Source organism: Mastacembelus armatus, chromosome 17, assembly GCF_900324485.2.
Source record: "Mastacembelus armatus chromosome 17, fMasArm1.2, whole genome shotgun sequence".
NCBI classification, from domain to species: domain Eukaryota; kingdom Metazoa; phylum Chordata; class Actinopteri; order Synbranchiformes; family Mastacembelidae; genus Mastacembelus; species Mastacembelus armatus.
In genome coordinates, this window is record NC_046649.1 from 18,279,879 (window position 1) to 18,296,027 (window position 16,149).

Consider the following 16,149-nt stretch of genomic DNA (forward strand, 5'->3'; position numbering starts at 1 on the left):
ACTATTTAGCAATACACGCAAACCATCACACTTTCATTTCCCAGCACAGCTGACTGGTCCCAGTCAGAGATCAGCTGCAGGTGAATTCCGAGTCAGCAGGGGGCGACATTTCTCCGCGTCGCTGCTTCCCGGGCGGGATTTCCGCAATAATATCAAGTATGGCGAAGACGTACGACTATTTGTTTAAATTACTGCTAATCGGCGACTCTGGTGTCGGGAAGACCTGTGTGCTCTTCAGGTTTTCAGAAGACGCCTTCAACTCCACGTTCATCTCCACTATAGGTAAGTTTTTTCTGGATTTAAACTGTTTCTTTCTCTTTACAGCAGCACAATGGTCTGTCTCCGAGGTGCCGTCTACTTACTGGAATGCTTGCTATGCTATGTGGAAGGCTAGTACTTTCTCTTTACTGTTAATAAAGAAACTTGATTTATTTGTCATTAGTTAAAGTAGGTCAGTTTGTAATAAGATACAACAAGGGGAACCCGTCATTCCCGTGTGGCTGGATTTGTCTAATGTATGAAAAGAAATGTTTGGGTTTGCGTGTTTCTAACTCATGCCGGGTGGCTTCCCTGCCAGCTAACCTTAGTCCCCGTCTACTCTCTGGTAAGACACCGGAAAGCCTGCTGTACAGCACACTTTAGCGGATTAATTTCAGCGTATAAAACTCTTTAGGTAAACATTATTTATATCTGCTGAGACATGGAGCCGAGGTGGCGTTTAATCTCAGTTTATAGGTGTTTGACAGATAAAAAGTCAAATTATTCGCAAGCTAGCGTTGTTACATTGACATTCATGATCCTTCTTTATCCCACCAGGCATTGATTTCAAGATTAGGACAATAGAGCTTGATGGCAAGAAGATCAAATTACAGATATGGTGAGTTTGAATCTGTTGATGTATGTAATGTGATGTGTTTTTTGTCGGTGTTTGGCTAATGAAGTATGGGCGGCACACGTCTGCAAAGACTCACATGCCTTTAATACTGAAAGTAAATTGTCTACCTTAAGTGATGAGGTGGCGTTAAAGAGTGACATTATTCTAAACATTAATATTCTTGATATTCACGTCTTTAAGAGGCAGAATCAGAGGCTTGTAGTCTGTAAAACTCCATATGCAGGAATGTACCAAAACTACACACCACACTGTTAAACCAGATTAAAAAAGACAAACCAGCCCCCCCAATCACTTCATATGAACTTGTAATACTTGCTATACAGAATTAATGATCTAATAATCTTTCCTCCACCATTTGTCCAAACATTGATCATTAAGCTACAGTATTATTATTTTTTTTCCAGGGATACAGCTGGCCAGGAGCGCTTCCGAACAATCACGACAGCTTACTACAGAGGAGCAATGGTGGGTATCTTTATGGATTTATAGTAGATGATCAAGCCCCTCTCCTGAGAAGCCACAGTGCCTGAGGTCTGATTTACAATCCTTTTCAGGGCATCATGCTTGTTTACGACATCACCAATGAGAAGTCCTTTGACAATATCAAAAATTGGATACGGAACATAGAGGAGGTATTTACTGCCTCAAATACAACCTTTTCTCTTTGCTTGCTGTTTTTTTTTTTTTTTTTTTGTCTTTGGCTCTGTGTAGCATGCTGTTTTTATGACATTTCTCTGCTTTTACCAAGCATGCGTCCTCTGATGTTGAGAAGATGGTTCTTGGCAACAAGTGTGACATCAATGACAAGAGACAGGTCTCCAAAGAGAGGGGGGAAAAGGTGAGAAGTTTGTTGAAGTTCAAATAATAACTTCCACGGTGTACCCCTGCCTTTCACCCAAAGAGAGCTGGGATAGGCTCCAGCAGATCCCTGGGCCCCTGGTTAAGGAATAAGTGGGTATAGAAGATGGATGGATAGTACAATCTTAATTTCTCCTAAGTCCTCTTGTTCTCTTTCAGCTTGCATTAGAATATGGAATCAAGTTCATGGAGACAAGTGCAAAGGCCAACATCAATGTGGAAAATGTAAGTAGCTTGTCTGAGTTACCGTATGGCAAAGATGTTGTATCAAAAATGTGACATATTTTTGTTCTGGTTCACAGGCATTTTTAACACTTGCTAGAGACATCAAATCAAAAATGGACACCAAATTGGTAAGAGATGACCTCTTATAGATAATGTGAGAAAATGACACATGTAATCAGTTTCTTTCAGTGGTCCTAAATATTTATTATATGAAGTGTTTCTAAAATTCCTGAATTCTGAAGATGAATGTCCAGGTGCCTTTGGTTGTAATAAATAAATGCAGATGTATTAAAAGAAAGTTAATGAACCAGATGAAAGCAGTTCTACATGACAGAGCAGTCACCTGTTTGTTTTGTTGCAGGAGGGCAACACACCACAGGGCAGCAGTCACGGTGTTAAGATCTCAGAGCCTCAGAAAAAGAGCAGCTTCTTCCGCTGCAATCTACTCTGAGGACTGAGGCCTTTGACACTTGCTGCCAGCTGGCTGGACATAAGTGGACTGTGCTTGCCTTTAGCACTTCCTCCCTCTTCCCTTTTCTCTCCAACTATGGCCTGTCCTCCCACACAAACCATTCTACTCCCAGTAAGTGGAGGACATCCCCTCCCTTTCTCTTCTGAAAGCTTCCAGTGGTGCATCTCTTCCACTTATAAGAAGATCCGTTGTCTTCATGGGTCAGTCCACATAACCTATGAATGACTCGACCAGGAGTATTGTCCGGATGTTCTGTACCACACAAATGACAGGCTCTTACTTCTGATCTTAGTCTCTTTGTTCTGTGCACTCATATTTCATAGAGCTGGTAGCACAACTGAGAATGAGAAATCATTTAATTATTGTTGAGGTTTTGGGATTATAAATACAAATGTTATATTTAGATCTATTTTTATTAGTGTTCCTTCCCTTTTTATGTGACAAATGACATCCAGAGACTGATAGGCTTGAACCCCAGTGAAACAGAGCAGCACATGCTTTCCTTTCATTTCTGCAGTTAAGAACCATATCAAGCATAATACAGTCAAGGGCGAGAGAGGAATTGAACTGAAAGGTTTTAGTGCAGTTTTTCAGTATGCGTCAACTTCTTGATGAGCATTTGATGTGACAAAAATGTATGTTTTATCACGCCCCTATCATTACACATTGCCTTCAGTTATTCTCAGCCATTCTGCAAAAGCTTTCAAGTGTCTGAGGTCGCTTTGGCAACACAAAACCTAAAAATACAATCCAGATGTCTGCCTGTGTAGATGAAGTTCTGCTGTCAAATTACCCGCAGAACATTGTTGAAGTGAAGCCCAAGGCAACTTCCTCAGATTTATTTTGTCATTTTGCCAACATTGGCACATGTTTTGCCAACCAATAGTCGAAACACCATAAACCTTTTTTTTGCTATCACATAAGAAAAGCCCCAAATTCTCCCATTTGTGAAACTGAATGACTTAAAGTATTTTTGAATTATCAAACTAGTTGTGCGGTTTATTATCTCTGTTGTTCAAGTTCTTCATCAGACTGTTTTAAAGTGTTGACCTTTAATTTGATGTGAAGGTTTTGCAGCAGCTCTGTCTTTCAAGCTAAATGATGTCTCTGGTTAATTGATCAGCAATTAAAATCGTTCTCAATCAGCAGTTAAAATCATTCTCAAGGTTTCTCACTGTAAGCCCTTTCACCCTCTGCTATCCATGCAGCTCTCCTTGCACTTTACCAGTATCACGTGTTTGTGTGTAGTCTGTGCCAAGTGATAGTTTTGCAATACAGCAATAGAATTATTTACCTAAAGTGTTTTTGATCTAATGCTTCTTTGTAATATCATGGGCACAACTCCTAAATTTTACTGCACCTACTTATAACTAACTTGATCTTCTTTGCAATTTCACTACTAGTGATCCACTGTCCTGGTATGAGTTCACTGAAAAATTTTACCATAACGTACTTAAGCAGCCATATATATATTTATAGAACAATTTGTCAGCCTCTGTTTCTGTGCTACTGCCCTGCCAAAGTAGTTTAAAATGAAATTATCTTGGATGACATGAAACCTGGCTTGACCTAAGTGTAACAGTGGCCCAGTTTAGTAAAACTGTACATTTTCTTACATTTTATCTGTAGTGTGAGTGTAGTTGGCACCAGAGGCACAGTATGCACCCAGTGACCACCTGGTCTCAAATTTAAACCAGTATTTAATTAACACCATGAGCCACAGTGTAGTAGACTTGTGTGATGTAAACTTGTACCCTCCATTGTTCGTCATATTTCATTCCTGCATTTGTTGCTAGTCTGAAAATGAAGCTCCAATATGCACAACATCGAGGGTTAATTTGTTGTTGCTTGCCTGCACCTTTTTCATAATAATTTGGGACCTCAAAGCTACCATGCCCATTTGTCTTAACTACTATTACTCAGTACTGTCATAGGTGAGCTATGCATTGTGAGTCTTGGACCTGTGCATATTTGTGTAATGTAATTTTCAGACATATTTGTAGACCTGTACAGTTGAATGTATGGGCTTTTTGTTATTTTTGTTTGTCTTTCACTGAGCCAAAAACAGAAAATACTGTTTTTAGAAAACTGCTTTGCTACATCAGTGCAAGTAAAGTTTCACGTGATGGAAGGTAAAGTAAATGTTGAGATAATATGGTTGTCAGAGTTTGAGTGATACTGTAGCTTTAAGTCATACACAGAAACATAGGGAACAGACTTTTTTGGGACTCAAGCTGTATAATGTTCAGCCAAACTGATATTTCCTCTTTGATTTTGTTTAAATCATATCTTTTTCGTAAGACTTATCACATGTCAAAGTTTATTGTACATCCTTTTTACAGCCATATTTTCATTCTACATTGTGAAGTACACAGGGAGAATAATACATTTTGGAAAAATACTGAAAAAAAAAACATTGTATATATCACTGACAAAAAAGAGGTCTACTTAAATTGTACTGTACTTTCTAAACCCATATGAAAATGTATCTACAATTTGTAGATATAAGTACTTTTGATTTAATAAAATAACATTATAAAACTAACTTTTTTTTGTTTTGTTTAATCCAGTGATTTTTTTTTTTTTTATGGGCTGGCAATCAGAGGACGTGACACCATCAGCTGACCCCTTTGTTGCACAGTGAAGCTGGTTTCATGACAAATAGCTCTGCCTTTATTGACCCGCTTTGAGCTACTGGAATATTCTGGCATGAATTTCTTTTGTAACTGAACTCCTTTAGAGACAAAGCACCAAATCTACTGTTGCTGGTCAGAACTAATGGGCCTTATCTTGATGGATTTGCTGATCCTTCCACCTGACAATAGACTTGCAGTCACACCAAGACTGGTGTTATTTTTTACAAAATAAAACCCAAACATGCAAAAACTTTTACATTTACATCAAAGTAGTTACAAGTCAGAATGTCAGGATTTCTGTGCTTTTTATCATCAGCCCATCCTTTAGGTGCTATGGAAATTAATGTCCACAGTTGCTTCATTTCCTTATATCCTTATGTGGAAGGTGCTGTGAACAGACATTGGAAGAACAGGTTTGATTTTCTCAGCAGTCAAGGTAGCTTAATGGACATTAGGCTATATTATTTGTGTGTAACATAATATGAAATAAATGTGTTCTCATGTATTTTATCTAGGTGGGTTTAGACTTCATTATATCTTGTGGTAAATGTTTACCACTGCCTTACCTGAGGAAGTCGGGAGCTCGGACGATCATGTGCTGGAAGTCCTCCAGTGACAGACGTCCATCATTGTCCAGGTCAGCTTCATCTATGACCTTCTCACACACCATCCTCACCTCATCCTCCGTCAGCTCGTTACGGGTCAGTTTGTTCAGTGTCTTCTCCAGGTCTGACTTGCAGATGAAGTCATCATTGTTGAAATCTTGCAAAAGATGCAAAATAAGAACATGCCTAGAGGTGAAATGATCAGTCGATTTATAAATTAGACAACTATTCTGATTGTCAGGTTCATTTCATTTCAAACAAAAATATATCAGATTCACTGCTTACTGCTTCTCAAATGTCAGTGCTGAGTTTTGGAATTTAAAGTAATTAACCTTGGGTTTTAGGATAGTGTGGTAGGACAAAGCAAGCTATTTGAATATATCATCTGGACCTGGGTCATTCTATGTCAAATTTGCATGTATTCCCTGTGTCTGTTTGGGTCCCACGTGTCGTGTCTCATCAGTCGGATTCATTGATAAGGAGGATAATTCTTAGTTGCAGGTCTTGAGGTAATCTTCATATATCCTGAATGACATTCCTAATTAATATTACATATACAATATGTACTTTTCCAGTTGATATTTTGTGACTATTCTCAGCATATTTAGATTAGACTAAAATTGCATAAAGCGTCTTTCCCACAAGGCTATATGCATTATGCTAATATTAAACATATTTGTTAAGCCTTCCAGATTCACTCACCACACCCAACCATTGATTAGAGAGTCATTTTAGGTGTCTGAGCTCATACATCTTCATTATGTCCCCTTTTTTCTCCTGTGTTGGTCTGAATAATGAATTAAAGTTTCCTTGACCCATGACCAAGGCGATGTGTATATAACTCTTCATCTGTCAGCGATTGTTATTTAGCGTGGACAATAGTGCTGAGCACTACCTGGGCTTTGACAAGCTCTTTGCCTCAATAATGGGCTGGTTAATCATTTACAACAGTCCATGCACCATCTGTCATGCTCAAAGCTCCATAACCCTTCACCAAGTCTGCTCTGTTATCATATAGTATGAGTGCACCATATTAAAATGCATGGTTCACATATTCCATGTGTTGCTTTTAAACTCACAGGGTTGTATAAGAGGATAAATTAAGAAAAAAAATTAAGCTTAAAAAATGTATGATTATTTTTAAGACTGTTTTTTACACGTACAATGGTTAAGATACCTTAAACAATGAGGAAGAAATGCCTCAACAAAACAGACAGAGAATTAAAATGATTTTAAAAATTTACTACCATAAATTTTGAAAGCATAGTAGGCCTTGAGGTCACGTGGTGCCATCTCACTCAGGACTGAAAACATGTCTAAAAAGTCATCCAGTGTCATGTTTCCCTCTCCATCCTCAGAGAAAACCTCAGCAATCCTCTGACGAAATGGGTTGTCCTGGACAGAGGGCACACAAGGGCTCCTGTGAAACACTGGCAAGTTTTCTGTGAGTAATTCAGTGCAGTATCAAGAACGAAATACCTTACCTAGGTAAGAATAGAACTCAATGGCTTCATGTGGTCTAATCTTCTATTCTGGCCATAACGTGTTTTACTGTGGTGCATATCTCATATTCTTCTGATCTATTCTGTTTTAATTTTTTTCTAATGTGGATTCAAAAAAAAATGTGTGAAACCTACATAATCTAGAATAATGAATGACTGTGAGGGAAAGTATAATCTTGACATGCTCACTCTCTCTCTCTCAGGACATGTCTGTGACCAGCATGTTAACACACCTGTTTATCTTGCTGTCATTGTGTAAAGAGGCATATAATTGACCCATTTCCAACAAGTGTGTCCCTAAGGACCCACCAACATTCTTCAAGTTCAAAGGAGTCAGGTAACATATAGCCTTTCAAAGAATTCTGTCGATTAGTTGGCCATTAATTATGGATTGGGAACACTGGGAGACAGCGGGTCTGCAGGGTGTATGTGCGCCAGTGGGTCTACCTTTAGCTCGGGCATACTGCCAATCAGCTCATATGGTAACTTCACATCTGGTTGGTTGGTGTAGTCAAGAGGAACGAGCTGCGGTGCCAAATCCCGATAGCGGTAGAAAAGTCTAGGGAAAAGTTTCAAATATTTACTTTCAATACTGAATTACAAAATATCTTCTGTAATATGTAGTTGTGTATTTTAAAGGGGAGATTGATAGTTTAAAAAAATTAATTAGAAAACTCTATACGATTCAGCTGCAGTTTCTATTTTTCTTTATTGTGGCAAACACTGTAACCATCCATCCGTTATCTATACCCACTTATTCCTGTTCAGGGTCCACAGGGATCTGCTGGAGCCTATCTCAGCTCTCTTAGGGGAAAAAGGCAGGGGTACACCCTGAATATATTATATATCTTACATATTTCAATATAATAAAGTTCTGAAAGTGTATTTAAAAAACAGATTTAAAATACTATGTGGTCTCAGTTATGTCTACCCCACAGTAGGACTCCTGATACTGTAGTTTAGAGTTACAGGGTAGAACAAAATTCAGCTGTGTGTCACACCAGCAATGACTCGGAAATAATCTGATTTACCACCGTTTAGGTAACAGTGTCAAAATATAATCATATGCTCACCTGAGAATTTCTTTTCTTGTAAAGTACGTACAATCCTGCAGGAGAGCGAGAACTGTCAGCGACATTAGGATACAGATTTTCCTGTGCAATATGGTGCTTAATATTCTGTTAGATACAGTGATGATAGTGATGACAGAACATTTACTGAAATAATGATAATAGCAGTTCAACACTTATATATATAATATTCCCATACATGCAACAGTTCTGCACATGCAGTTTTAATAGTAAGTGAAGTACAGATGCAAGAGATACAGATGTTTTTGCAACAAAATGGATTGAAAGTATCAAAAGTAAAAGTTTTTCATTACTGAAAATTACCCTTGTTGTTACCCTGGCTGTACAATATTTGTAATCTCAAAATTGTACCTACATACTTGAATGCAGTAAAGTCAATAACTGGACTAAATGTTGCATGGCACATTTCACCACTAGTTTTATTTACAGACACATAATTTACATTGAATACCACAGATTAATATTATTTGTTTAACACTATGCATCCTGTCCCTAACCTTTGTTAAAAGTAAGGTTATAAAATTAGAAAAACAAATACTGAATCAACAAACACTGTCAGGGAAACTTTGTTCAATACCTCTCTGACCAGGTGCACCACATGCTCCTGGTTCTTTTTTTATAAACAGACAAGCCATCGAACCCTTTTTGTTTATTTAACCTATTTACAGATGTTAGTAGGTAGGTCTGATAAGAGAAGCAGCATTTAAATTCAAAGATAAAGGTCTCGTTCAGAAAAAAAGCACAAACCTGATAGGCATCTAGCTGCTGTGCTGTAAAGATGGTCTGTTTATTCCCCATGTCTGTGCGTGCAAACAACAAGCCTCAGGTCCATCGCTGCTCCAACATCAAGTGCTTTTTTTAGTGTGCATGGATATGTCAGATATGAAATACTGGGACAAAAGGAACCCAGAGCCAAAGAAGAGATCGGGTGTCGGACTGTCACAGGCCCTTTGGTCCCCATTATAATGGCAGCATTTCATCATTTTCTCCATTGTGAAGAGCAGCCCCTTTGACAATGAGCAAGGGCTGCCGTCCAGCAACATGTCAAGTGGTATCAACCCCCTTTAGTGCCACTCTATGGCCAACGCCTCGGTCGCTACTCAGGTTACACTCTGTAGAGACAGGTTTTTGTAGTGGGAAAATAGTTTTTGACAGGAAACAAGTTTTATTTCAGTTGAGAACTATTATTATTATTGGATACATACAGTATATATGGTATTCCAGTGCATTTTCACATTCAGTTTTAGGTAAGGTATTATACAGTATAAAACAGCATTGTTGTAATATACTGGTTCTTTTAAAGTGTTTTTCTTGTTGTTTACACTTGTGTTAAAGTCAGTCTTCCGCTAGCAGCTTCCAGTCACAATTGATATTCTCTCTTTGTTTGTTTCCACCTTAAGGACTCCCTCAGTGCATTTTATTACCAGGATAACCTGAGATGAAAAAGAAATGAAAAAAACCGCAGTGCTATTTCTATGTTCAATTTTAAGCAAATGATATGAGTAACTTTTAAATGATGTGTATTTTTGCTGAGTCAAGTTTGTTCAGAAAGACAAACTTTGGATGACTGATGTCTCGAGGGAAGGGGAGGGACAGAAAAGTGAAGAATATCAGGTAAGAATACATACCACAAACGCTATACGTAGATGAAGGGAAATATCTAGAACTTTTCAGCTCTGTTGGCCAATATTTGGTATCTTTTCTTTAAACATAGTAAATTCTTATCTTTTTCTACTGTTTTATTTTTATGCTTGCATGTTCTGTATTGGTATGTTGAGATATAAAATTTCTTGTCTTTTCTTCTGCAGTGTACTTGGTGTAAAGGCAGATTATTAAAGAGATGCCTCCCAACTTCAACGGCCTGTCAAAGCTCAGCACCGTGGACAGAGAAGTCCAAGATACCCAGAGATACATGGACACTTCAGAGCTCAAGAGCCTGGATTCTTCATCTCACAGTGACAGTCATATCAAGAGTTTTCTCAGGAGAAATGTTTTAGTTCTTCTCACTATGGCTTCCATCATCATCGGTAAGTGTCTTTATTTGAATGTTGTCATTCTATGTGTAACTTTATTTTATTTTATTCTTTGTTATTTATTAAGGGTTAGATTTTCTTTTTGTCTTTTAACTTTTTGTTGTATTCTGGATTTATTCAGAGAGTGTTTTCATACATGTTACAGTGTTTTAATGCATTGGCTTTAATTCATTTTTGCCATTTCAAGGACACACTATCATGTTAACTTTCTGGTAATATTTCTCTGAGGGGTCTGCATGGGGTTTGCTCTGCAGTCCAGTAACATGACAGACATGGATATTAAATACTTCACTTTTCCTGGAGAGTTGCTGATGAGGATGCTGCAGATGCTGGCGCTTCCTCTCATTGTATCGAGCCTGATCTCAGGTTAGATTCTGACTTATTAAAAGTGCCATACTGAGTTACATCCCCAGGTTTTACATCACACATGTGCACACATTTGTTGCATATTTGCATATGTTTGACCCAGCTCAAATTAAATACTGCTAGTTCTAACGACTTATGCAACCCATTTTCCTATGTTTACTCAAGTCTGCATAATTTTAATATTTTCCGGATATTTTTCAAGCACAAATACCCATTTCATCCTGTTGATCAGTCCTACCTAGCTACTGAAATGTTTGATCCAGTGGTTATAACCTCTTGCGGATGTTCAGTTTAAACAGCATTCCCCACCTTTTTCCAACCCATTGCCTGGGGGGAAGGAAACATCTAACAAATAGCTGAAACCAAAAACTAAACATACAAACCACAGAAGTAGGATTTACTGTAGGGCTGTTGTGTTGGAGATCATTCAATTTGTGCATGTGTATAGGCAACTAGAAGTACTGTATGTTAGTTTTAGTTTACTACTGTAAATGAAGTAGCGACTTGGTGTATGCTCAAATTTATGTGTAAAAATGGGTTTACTATGTAAATATACTTTTCTTGAGTAAGCATGATTATTTCTACTTTTTGCAGTATAGATTTTTGACATGCTGTCTTCAGAACATGTCACCTACACACAATATGGCACAAGATCACTATTTCAGCCTGAAGATGTAAATAACTTCTTTTAATTTCAGGCATGTCATCTGTGGACAGGAAGGCTTATGATAAAATAGGGCCCCAGACTTTTTGCTATTACACAGTGACCACCCTCATGGCTGTGTTCACTGGCATCTTCCTGGTCATTCTTATCCACCCAGGGAAATCACCCAGTAACACCCCAGTGCCCTCTGGTGGTAAAGTAGAGGCTGTGCAAACTGTGGATATCTTTCTGGATCTGCTCAGGTGTGTGTCAAAAAGGAAGTCTGCCCAAATAGATGTCAGCATTCAGTCTAGACTAACCTAAACTGTTTTTTTTTTCTTTTCAGAAACATGTTTCCATCCAATCTGGTGGCTGCTTGTTTCACAAAGGTGAGACCTGCAGTGGGTTGTGATTTCATTTCTGTCTTCGTTATGTTATATCATAACAATGATTATTTTCTTCTTTTCCTCTGCTTTCTTTTTTCTACTTAGTATAAAACAGTTTATTCTAGAAGCAGAAGTCACAGTGATGTCAATTTGACTCAGACAAGTAAGTTCAAAAAGAGTGCTTCCTTCCTTCTGGATACAAAACATCTATTATTTATGTCCATTTTGTTTTACACAAATGATTTTTCATCGTGACAGTATTACTTGGATCTTTACAGATAACACAATACAGATGCAAGAGCTTGCAGACGGGGTAAATATTTTAGGTTTATTGATCTTCTGCATTGCCTTCGGCCTCATCCTGGGCAGTATGGAGAAAGAGGCAAAACCTCTGAGAGACTTCTTTGACTGCTTCAATAAAGCCATCAGGCAGCTGATCAGCATAGCCATCTGGTAAGGACAATATGAGGATGTGGAATATAACAACCATGTCATTTTAAATTTTGAAATCTGACTAAGCTAAGTTAAAAAAAATGCTGCAGCACAGAATCAAAATGCATCATCCTCCAAAAACATGCTGACTGTTGCCATTCTACAGTGATTTTCAGTCATATTACAGCACCAGTGCTGTATCTCACCTCTGTCTCACAGGTATTCCCCAATAGGAATCCCCTTCTTGGTTGGAGGACAGATTTTAAGGCTGAAAGACATTGGAGTGATTGGTTACCACCTTGTCCTGTATATTGTCACGGTGATCACTGGCCTAGTGATCCACAGCTTTCTGACCCTGCCCCTCATCTATTTCATTTTAACACAAAAGAACCCCTTCAGGTTTATGGGTGGTCTCCTCCAAGCTCTCACTACTGCCTTTGGGACTTCATCAAGGTGAGCTGCATTTCCAGCCATCAACACTGTTTAACAGCTGTGTACTTTTGAGTAAAGATGAATCTTGCTTGGAACAATATAAAACATAACACAGGACGGTGCATAGAAAATGTGTTGTATATTTTATAAATGGATTTTTTTACAGTTTTGTGAGCTTGCCAGCCACTATCCACTGTCTGGAGAAGAATCTCAACATGGACAAACGGGTGACACGCTTCATTCTACCTGTAGGCACTATCTTGACCATGGACGGCACAGCACTCTATGAGGCGGTAGCTTCAATATTCATCGCCCAGGTTCATAATGTGAATCTCGATCTGGGTCAAATCATCATCATCAGGTATGATCACAAACAGACTGGAAACAGGTTTGATCATTTGTTTATAAATAGCAAAAACTGTATAAACTTCAGGAGTTTGGGGAATTTAAGCATTTAAAAATGAAGGATGTGCCTGTTTTTTATCTGTAACATTTAGATAATTATCATTGCTGTGCGTGCGTATAGTTGATTAATATTACTGTTCTTATGTAATTGCAGTATAACTTCCACAGTTGCAGCTATCGGTGCTACAGGTATCCCACAGGGCAGTGTGGTATCCATGGCAATAGTGTTGACGTCAGTGGGATTGCCCCTTGAAGGCATTTCATTTATCATCACAGTTGACTGGATGCTGTAAGTGTGTTATCTGTTCGTGTGTGCTTAGGGTGTGAGGTGGAACCTGTTTATGTGACAACAGCAATCTGACTACCAAAACGGAGGCTAAAGTATGGACTGACAGTATTGTGCTACATTAAACTGATAATTACATATTAAATCTTGGTAAAAAACTTAAAGATTTTTAGGGGATAGCACAAAGTTAAACATATTCTGAAACAACTTTTTAGAGCTTCTGAACTTGAGAGTGGTTGCAGTAACAAGTTTGTCACCTGGGAACTACCTGTGTGTTTGTTGACAGAGATCGTTTGAGAACAACCACCAACGTGCTGTGTGACTGTTTCGGTGTGGGTGTAATACACCATCTCTCCAGACATAAGTTTCAGAGTCCTGCAGAAGAATGCTTGGCAGAAGAAAAGACAGAGAAACCTTCTGACAGAGAGACAATACAAAGGTTTAACCTCACTTTATGCTGTTCCTGCACAATTAAGGTTCCCCAGTAGTGACATAAACTACTATTCTATTTTATAAAGGCAAACACAAAAAGAAAAAGCTTTTTCGCACCGTACCCAAAATGTTTAGCAGCCTTTCTCGACACATATTTTGCAAAGAAGTTTTTTTAAAAAAAAACCTGTACTATATATCAATGTGCAAGGATGTTTTTTTAGATTTATGATTTTGTCTGAAATGGGCTGGTAACATTTCTAATAAATCAAGTTATTGTAAGTATAATAGATAAGATTGTAAGCATTCTTTCAGTTTCATTGTTTTTGGAGAAATTGTAGGGCAAAATTGTTCTAAGAGGAGCTGTAAAGGTTGGTCAATTCATGCAATTACAAATTTAAAAAGTACAATTTTGACCCACTACTGTAACAATACCCAACAAGTCGTCCTGTCACAGTCAATATACTATCCTGTTGAAATAATATCATATGTTAAGCTTTTGTAAGTACATTCACATATTTTGTTCACAGCATTTATTCAGACTGTATAATCACTCACAACAGAAAACATAATATATTTACATTTACATCTTTCCCAGGATATACAGTATCACTTACATCACTGCCATATATTATAATTTATGGATATTTACATATATTACAATGTCAAATGTGGGACTCTGCACATTACTAATTAGTTGCAAAAGAGTTAAAAAGGGCAGCTGGCTGTCTGTGTACCAAAACCCAATTTACATTGCATTTTTTAATGAATATCTGTGCATCCCAGCACCAGTGGCTAGTTGATGTCAGTGGCAGCCGCAGCTTCCAGCCACCATGTCATTATACTGTTTCAATACGACATTCTCATCATCATCAAAGTAGAGCAAATTGATGGAGAAGAGCTTGTCGGGGACACAGCACGGTGTCTCAACGCCTTTGATTAGCTTCAGGGCATTGATGATGGACTGGACAGTGGCATGGTTAGTTGGCCTCATGTTCTGCCCCAGAGGAAAGGGACAGGAGCCTTTGCAGTGATAAGCATTGTATCCCCTGGGAGAGACAATCCAGCCTGACCAGCCGATTTCCTCAAAGTCAACGTACAGGGGCAGGCGTTGACAGGGCATAGAGACACCTTCCTCCTCACTGGAGTCCAGGGAGCGGGTGCCACGGGAGGATAAGCCTGACATTGGGGCCTGGGGCAGGTTGGAAGTGGCTGTGGTATGATTGGGTGGAGAAAAGGAGAGCATTTTGTTAGAAACACTGTATTTTATACTTTGTCATATAGTAGATCCCCCAAATGTAAAACATTACAGTTAACACTATTAATAAATCTCACCTGTGCTTTCGAGAGTAGTAGAGCGTCGACCATCATCAGTGAAGAGTACCAACATGGGCTGCTTGCTCTGGTGGTTGTTGCGTCCTGAAGCAAATCGGATGAGTTTCATATCCATCTGACTTCCTCCCAGGGTCCGAACCACCACATGGAGCCCCAGGTTACTACCTTCATCCACCATCCATGAGCGAACCTTCATGAAGAGACTCGGTCAGTTGAAATGAACTGTTCAGTATTTGCCTTCAGCAGTTTGTTAGTGCCTTGAAGAGAAGTGGATACTTACTGCTTGTGTGATGGTGAATACTTCCCAACCACTAGTGTGGACTGGGATGAGCCGAGAAGACAGCAGCTTCTTCTCTTGTGTATTGTTAGTTTTGATGGTGTCAAGCAGCTGATAAACACTAACCTGAATGGAACAGAATGAATGTTAATGTCCAGATCAGAGATGTATTCACTGTGTGTCTTTTTAGTATAGACCACAGCAACTTAGAGTGTGTTTTAGGGCGCACATACCTGGCAGAAATGGTGTCTGTTGAATGTCAGAGCTGCCTGAGGTCGCATCTTGAAAAGATGAAGCTCTGCAGTGAGAATCTTCTCGGTTTTTGCCACCGTGGACAAATTGAAACTAAACTCCACCTGTTCGCTGCGCACTGCAAGTGAAATTGTATAATTAGACACCAAAATATACGCGACTACGGTTCATCCTTCACATTGACCACATGAAAGTGCACACAGGCCTCAATCCGGTCTTACTTTTATCAAAGAAACTGCGGACAGTGTTCCCCTCCAGAAGATTGGGGTCCTTGGTCACACCGTCCACATCAGCAACCGTGTTGTACAGATCAAGCATGTACTGAGGTGGCTGCTTGTGTCCATGGATAGAAGGAGGGTCATCCATCCCGAAAACCTCCAAAAGCCTCTTAATGGCAGCTGAACGCACCTCCTCCGATTCATTCTCGGCGCTGAAACGATTCTGTAGGTAGTTGAATGAAGGCCGTGCAGAGGCGGTGCACACTAAAGTGGCGATGCTGATCACAATCATCAACATCTCTGAAGCGTAGGTAGATTCCTTGTCCATCGGTGTCCTCAAACCACTCAACCAGCCTGCAACCTGGAGTTGG

General features: G+C 39.0%; 4 protein-coding genes across 5 annotated transcripts; 2 read left to right on the plus strand and 2 right to left on the minus strand.

Annotated features, from left to right (window-relative positions):
* Positions 1-112: 112 nt before the first annotated feature.
* LOC113133899 (ras-related protein Rab-8A-like) lies at positions 113-3,425 on the plus strand. 2 transcript variants are annotated; one of them, XM_026312920.1, is made up of 8 exons: positions 113-282; positions 817-877; positions 1,300-1,360; positions 1,450-1,527; positions 1,644-1,733; positions 1,913-1,978; positions 2,056-2,106; positions 2,340-3,425. In XM_026312920.1, exons 1-8 carry the CDS (start codon positions 159-161, stop codon positions 2,427-2,429), a joined length of 621 nt encoding a protein of 206 aa, XP_026168705.1. In that variant the 5' UTR covers positions 113-158; the 3' UTR covers positions 2,430-3,425. The 2 variants fall into 2 exon arrangements, with proteins under 2 accessions (XP_026168705.1, XP_026168707.1); XM_026312922.1 differs by having other exon boundaries at positions 267-389.
* Positions 3,426-5,013: 1,588 nt separating this feature from the next.
* cib3 (calcium and integrin binding family member 3) lies at positions 5,014-9,445 on the minus strand. Its single transcript, XM_026312923.2, has 6 exons — positions 9,032-9,445; positions 8,267-8,301; positions 7,641-7,752; positions 6,939-7,086; positions 5,653-5,848; positions 5,014-5,474 (listed from the first exon to the last, which is right to left on the minus strand). Exons 1-6 carry the CDS (start codon positions 9,080-9,082, stop codon positions 5,453-5,455), a joined length of 564 nt encoding a protein of 187 aa, XP_026168708.1. The 5' UTR covers positions 9,083-9,445; the 3' UTR covers positions 5,014-5,452.
* Positions 9,446-9,640: 195 nt separating this feature from the next.
* On the plus strand, positions 9,641-13,834 carry LOC113133897 (excitatory amino acid transporter 1-like). Its single transcript, XM_026312918.1, has 11 exons — positions 9,641-9,977; positions 10,093-10,311; positions 10,546-10,683; positions 11,382-11,589; positions 11,673-11,715; positions 11,818-11,875; positions 11,991-12,165; positions 12,364-12,597; positions 12,743-12,937; positions 13,136-13,270; positions 13,554-13,834. Exons 2-11 carry the CDS (start codon positions 10,125-10,127, stop codon positions 13,753-13,755), a joined length of 1,575 nt encoding a protein of 524 aa, XP_026168703.1. The 5' UTR covers positions 9,641-9,977; positions 10,093-10,124; the 3' UTR covers positions 13,756-13,834.
* Positions 13,835-14,501: 667 nt separating this feature from the next.
* admp (anti-dorsalizing morphogenic protein) lies at positions 14,502-16,076 on the minus strand. The gene is made up of 5 exons (XM_026312919.1): positions 15,782-16,076; positions 15,542-15,678; positions 15,312-15,434; positions 15,023-15,221; positions 14,502-14,923 (listed from the first exon to the last, which is right to left on the minus strand). Exons 1-5 carry the CDS (start codon positions 16,074-16,076, stop codon positions 14,502-14,504), a joined length of 1,176 nt encoding a protein of 391 aa, XP_026168704.1.
* Positions 16,077-16,149: the final 73 nt, after the last annotated feature.

What these genes read in the sequence shown, in the direction of transcription:
- admp (XM_026312919.1), bottom strand. Translation starts at nt 16,076, where the DNA reads ATGTTGATGATTGTGATCAGCATCGCCACTTTAGTGTGCACCGCCTCT. An exon ending in CCGCAGTTTCTTTGATAAAA is followed by an intron (nt 15,679 to 15,781) that starts GTAAGACCGGAT and finishes TTTCACTTGCAG; the next exon opens with TGCGCAGCGAACAGGTGGAG. An exon ending in TATTCACCATCACACAAGCA is followed by an intron (nt 15,222 to 15,311) that starts GTAAGTATCCAC and finishes CTCTTCATGAAG; the next exon opens with GTTCGCTCATGGATGGTGGA.
- cib3 (XM_026312923.2), bottom strand. Translation starts at nt 9,082, where the DNA reads ATGGGGAATAAACAGACCATCTTTACAGCACAGCAGCTAGATGCCTAT. An exon ending in GCAGTATGCCCGAGCTAAAG is followed by an intron (nt 7,087 to 7,640) that starts GTAGACCCACTG and finishes CCCTCTGTCCAG; the next exon opens with GACAACCCATTTCGTCAGAG. An exon ending in CTATGCTTTCAAAATTTATG is followed by an intron (nt 5,849 to 6,938) that starts GTAGTAAATTTT and finishes ATCTTTTGCAAG; the next exon opens with ATTTCAACAATGATGACTTC.
- LOC113133897 (XM_026312918.1), top strand. Translation starts at nt 10,125, where the DNA reads ATGCCTCCCAACTTCAACGGCCTGTCAAAGCTCAGCACCGTGGACAGA. An exon ending in TGTATCGAGCCTGATCTCAG is followed by an intron (nt 10,684 to 11,381) that starts GTTAGATTCTGA and finishes TTTTAATTTCAG; the next exon opens with GCATGTCATCTGTGGACAGG. An exon ending in TGTCAATTTGACTCAGACAA is followed by an intron (nt 11,876 to 11,990) that starts GTAAGTTCAAAA and finishes GGATCTTTACAG; the next exon opens with ATAACACAATACAGATGCAA.
- LOC113133899 (XM_026312920.1), top strand. Translation starts at nt 159, where the DNA reads ATGGCGAAGACGTACGACTATTTGTTTAAATTACTGCTAATCGGCGAC. An exon ending in CACGTTCATCTCCACTATAG is followed by an intron (nt 283 to 816) that starts GTAAGTTTTTTC and finishes TTATCCCACCAG; the next exon opens with GCATTGATTTCAAGATTAGG. An exon ending in GGATACGGAACATAGAGGAG is followed by an intron (nt 1,528 to 1,643) that starts GTATTTACTGCC and finishes GCTTTTACCAAG; the next exon opens with CATGCGTCCTCTGATGTTGA.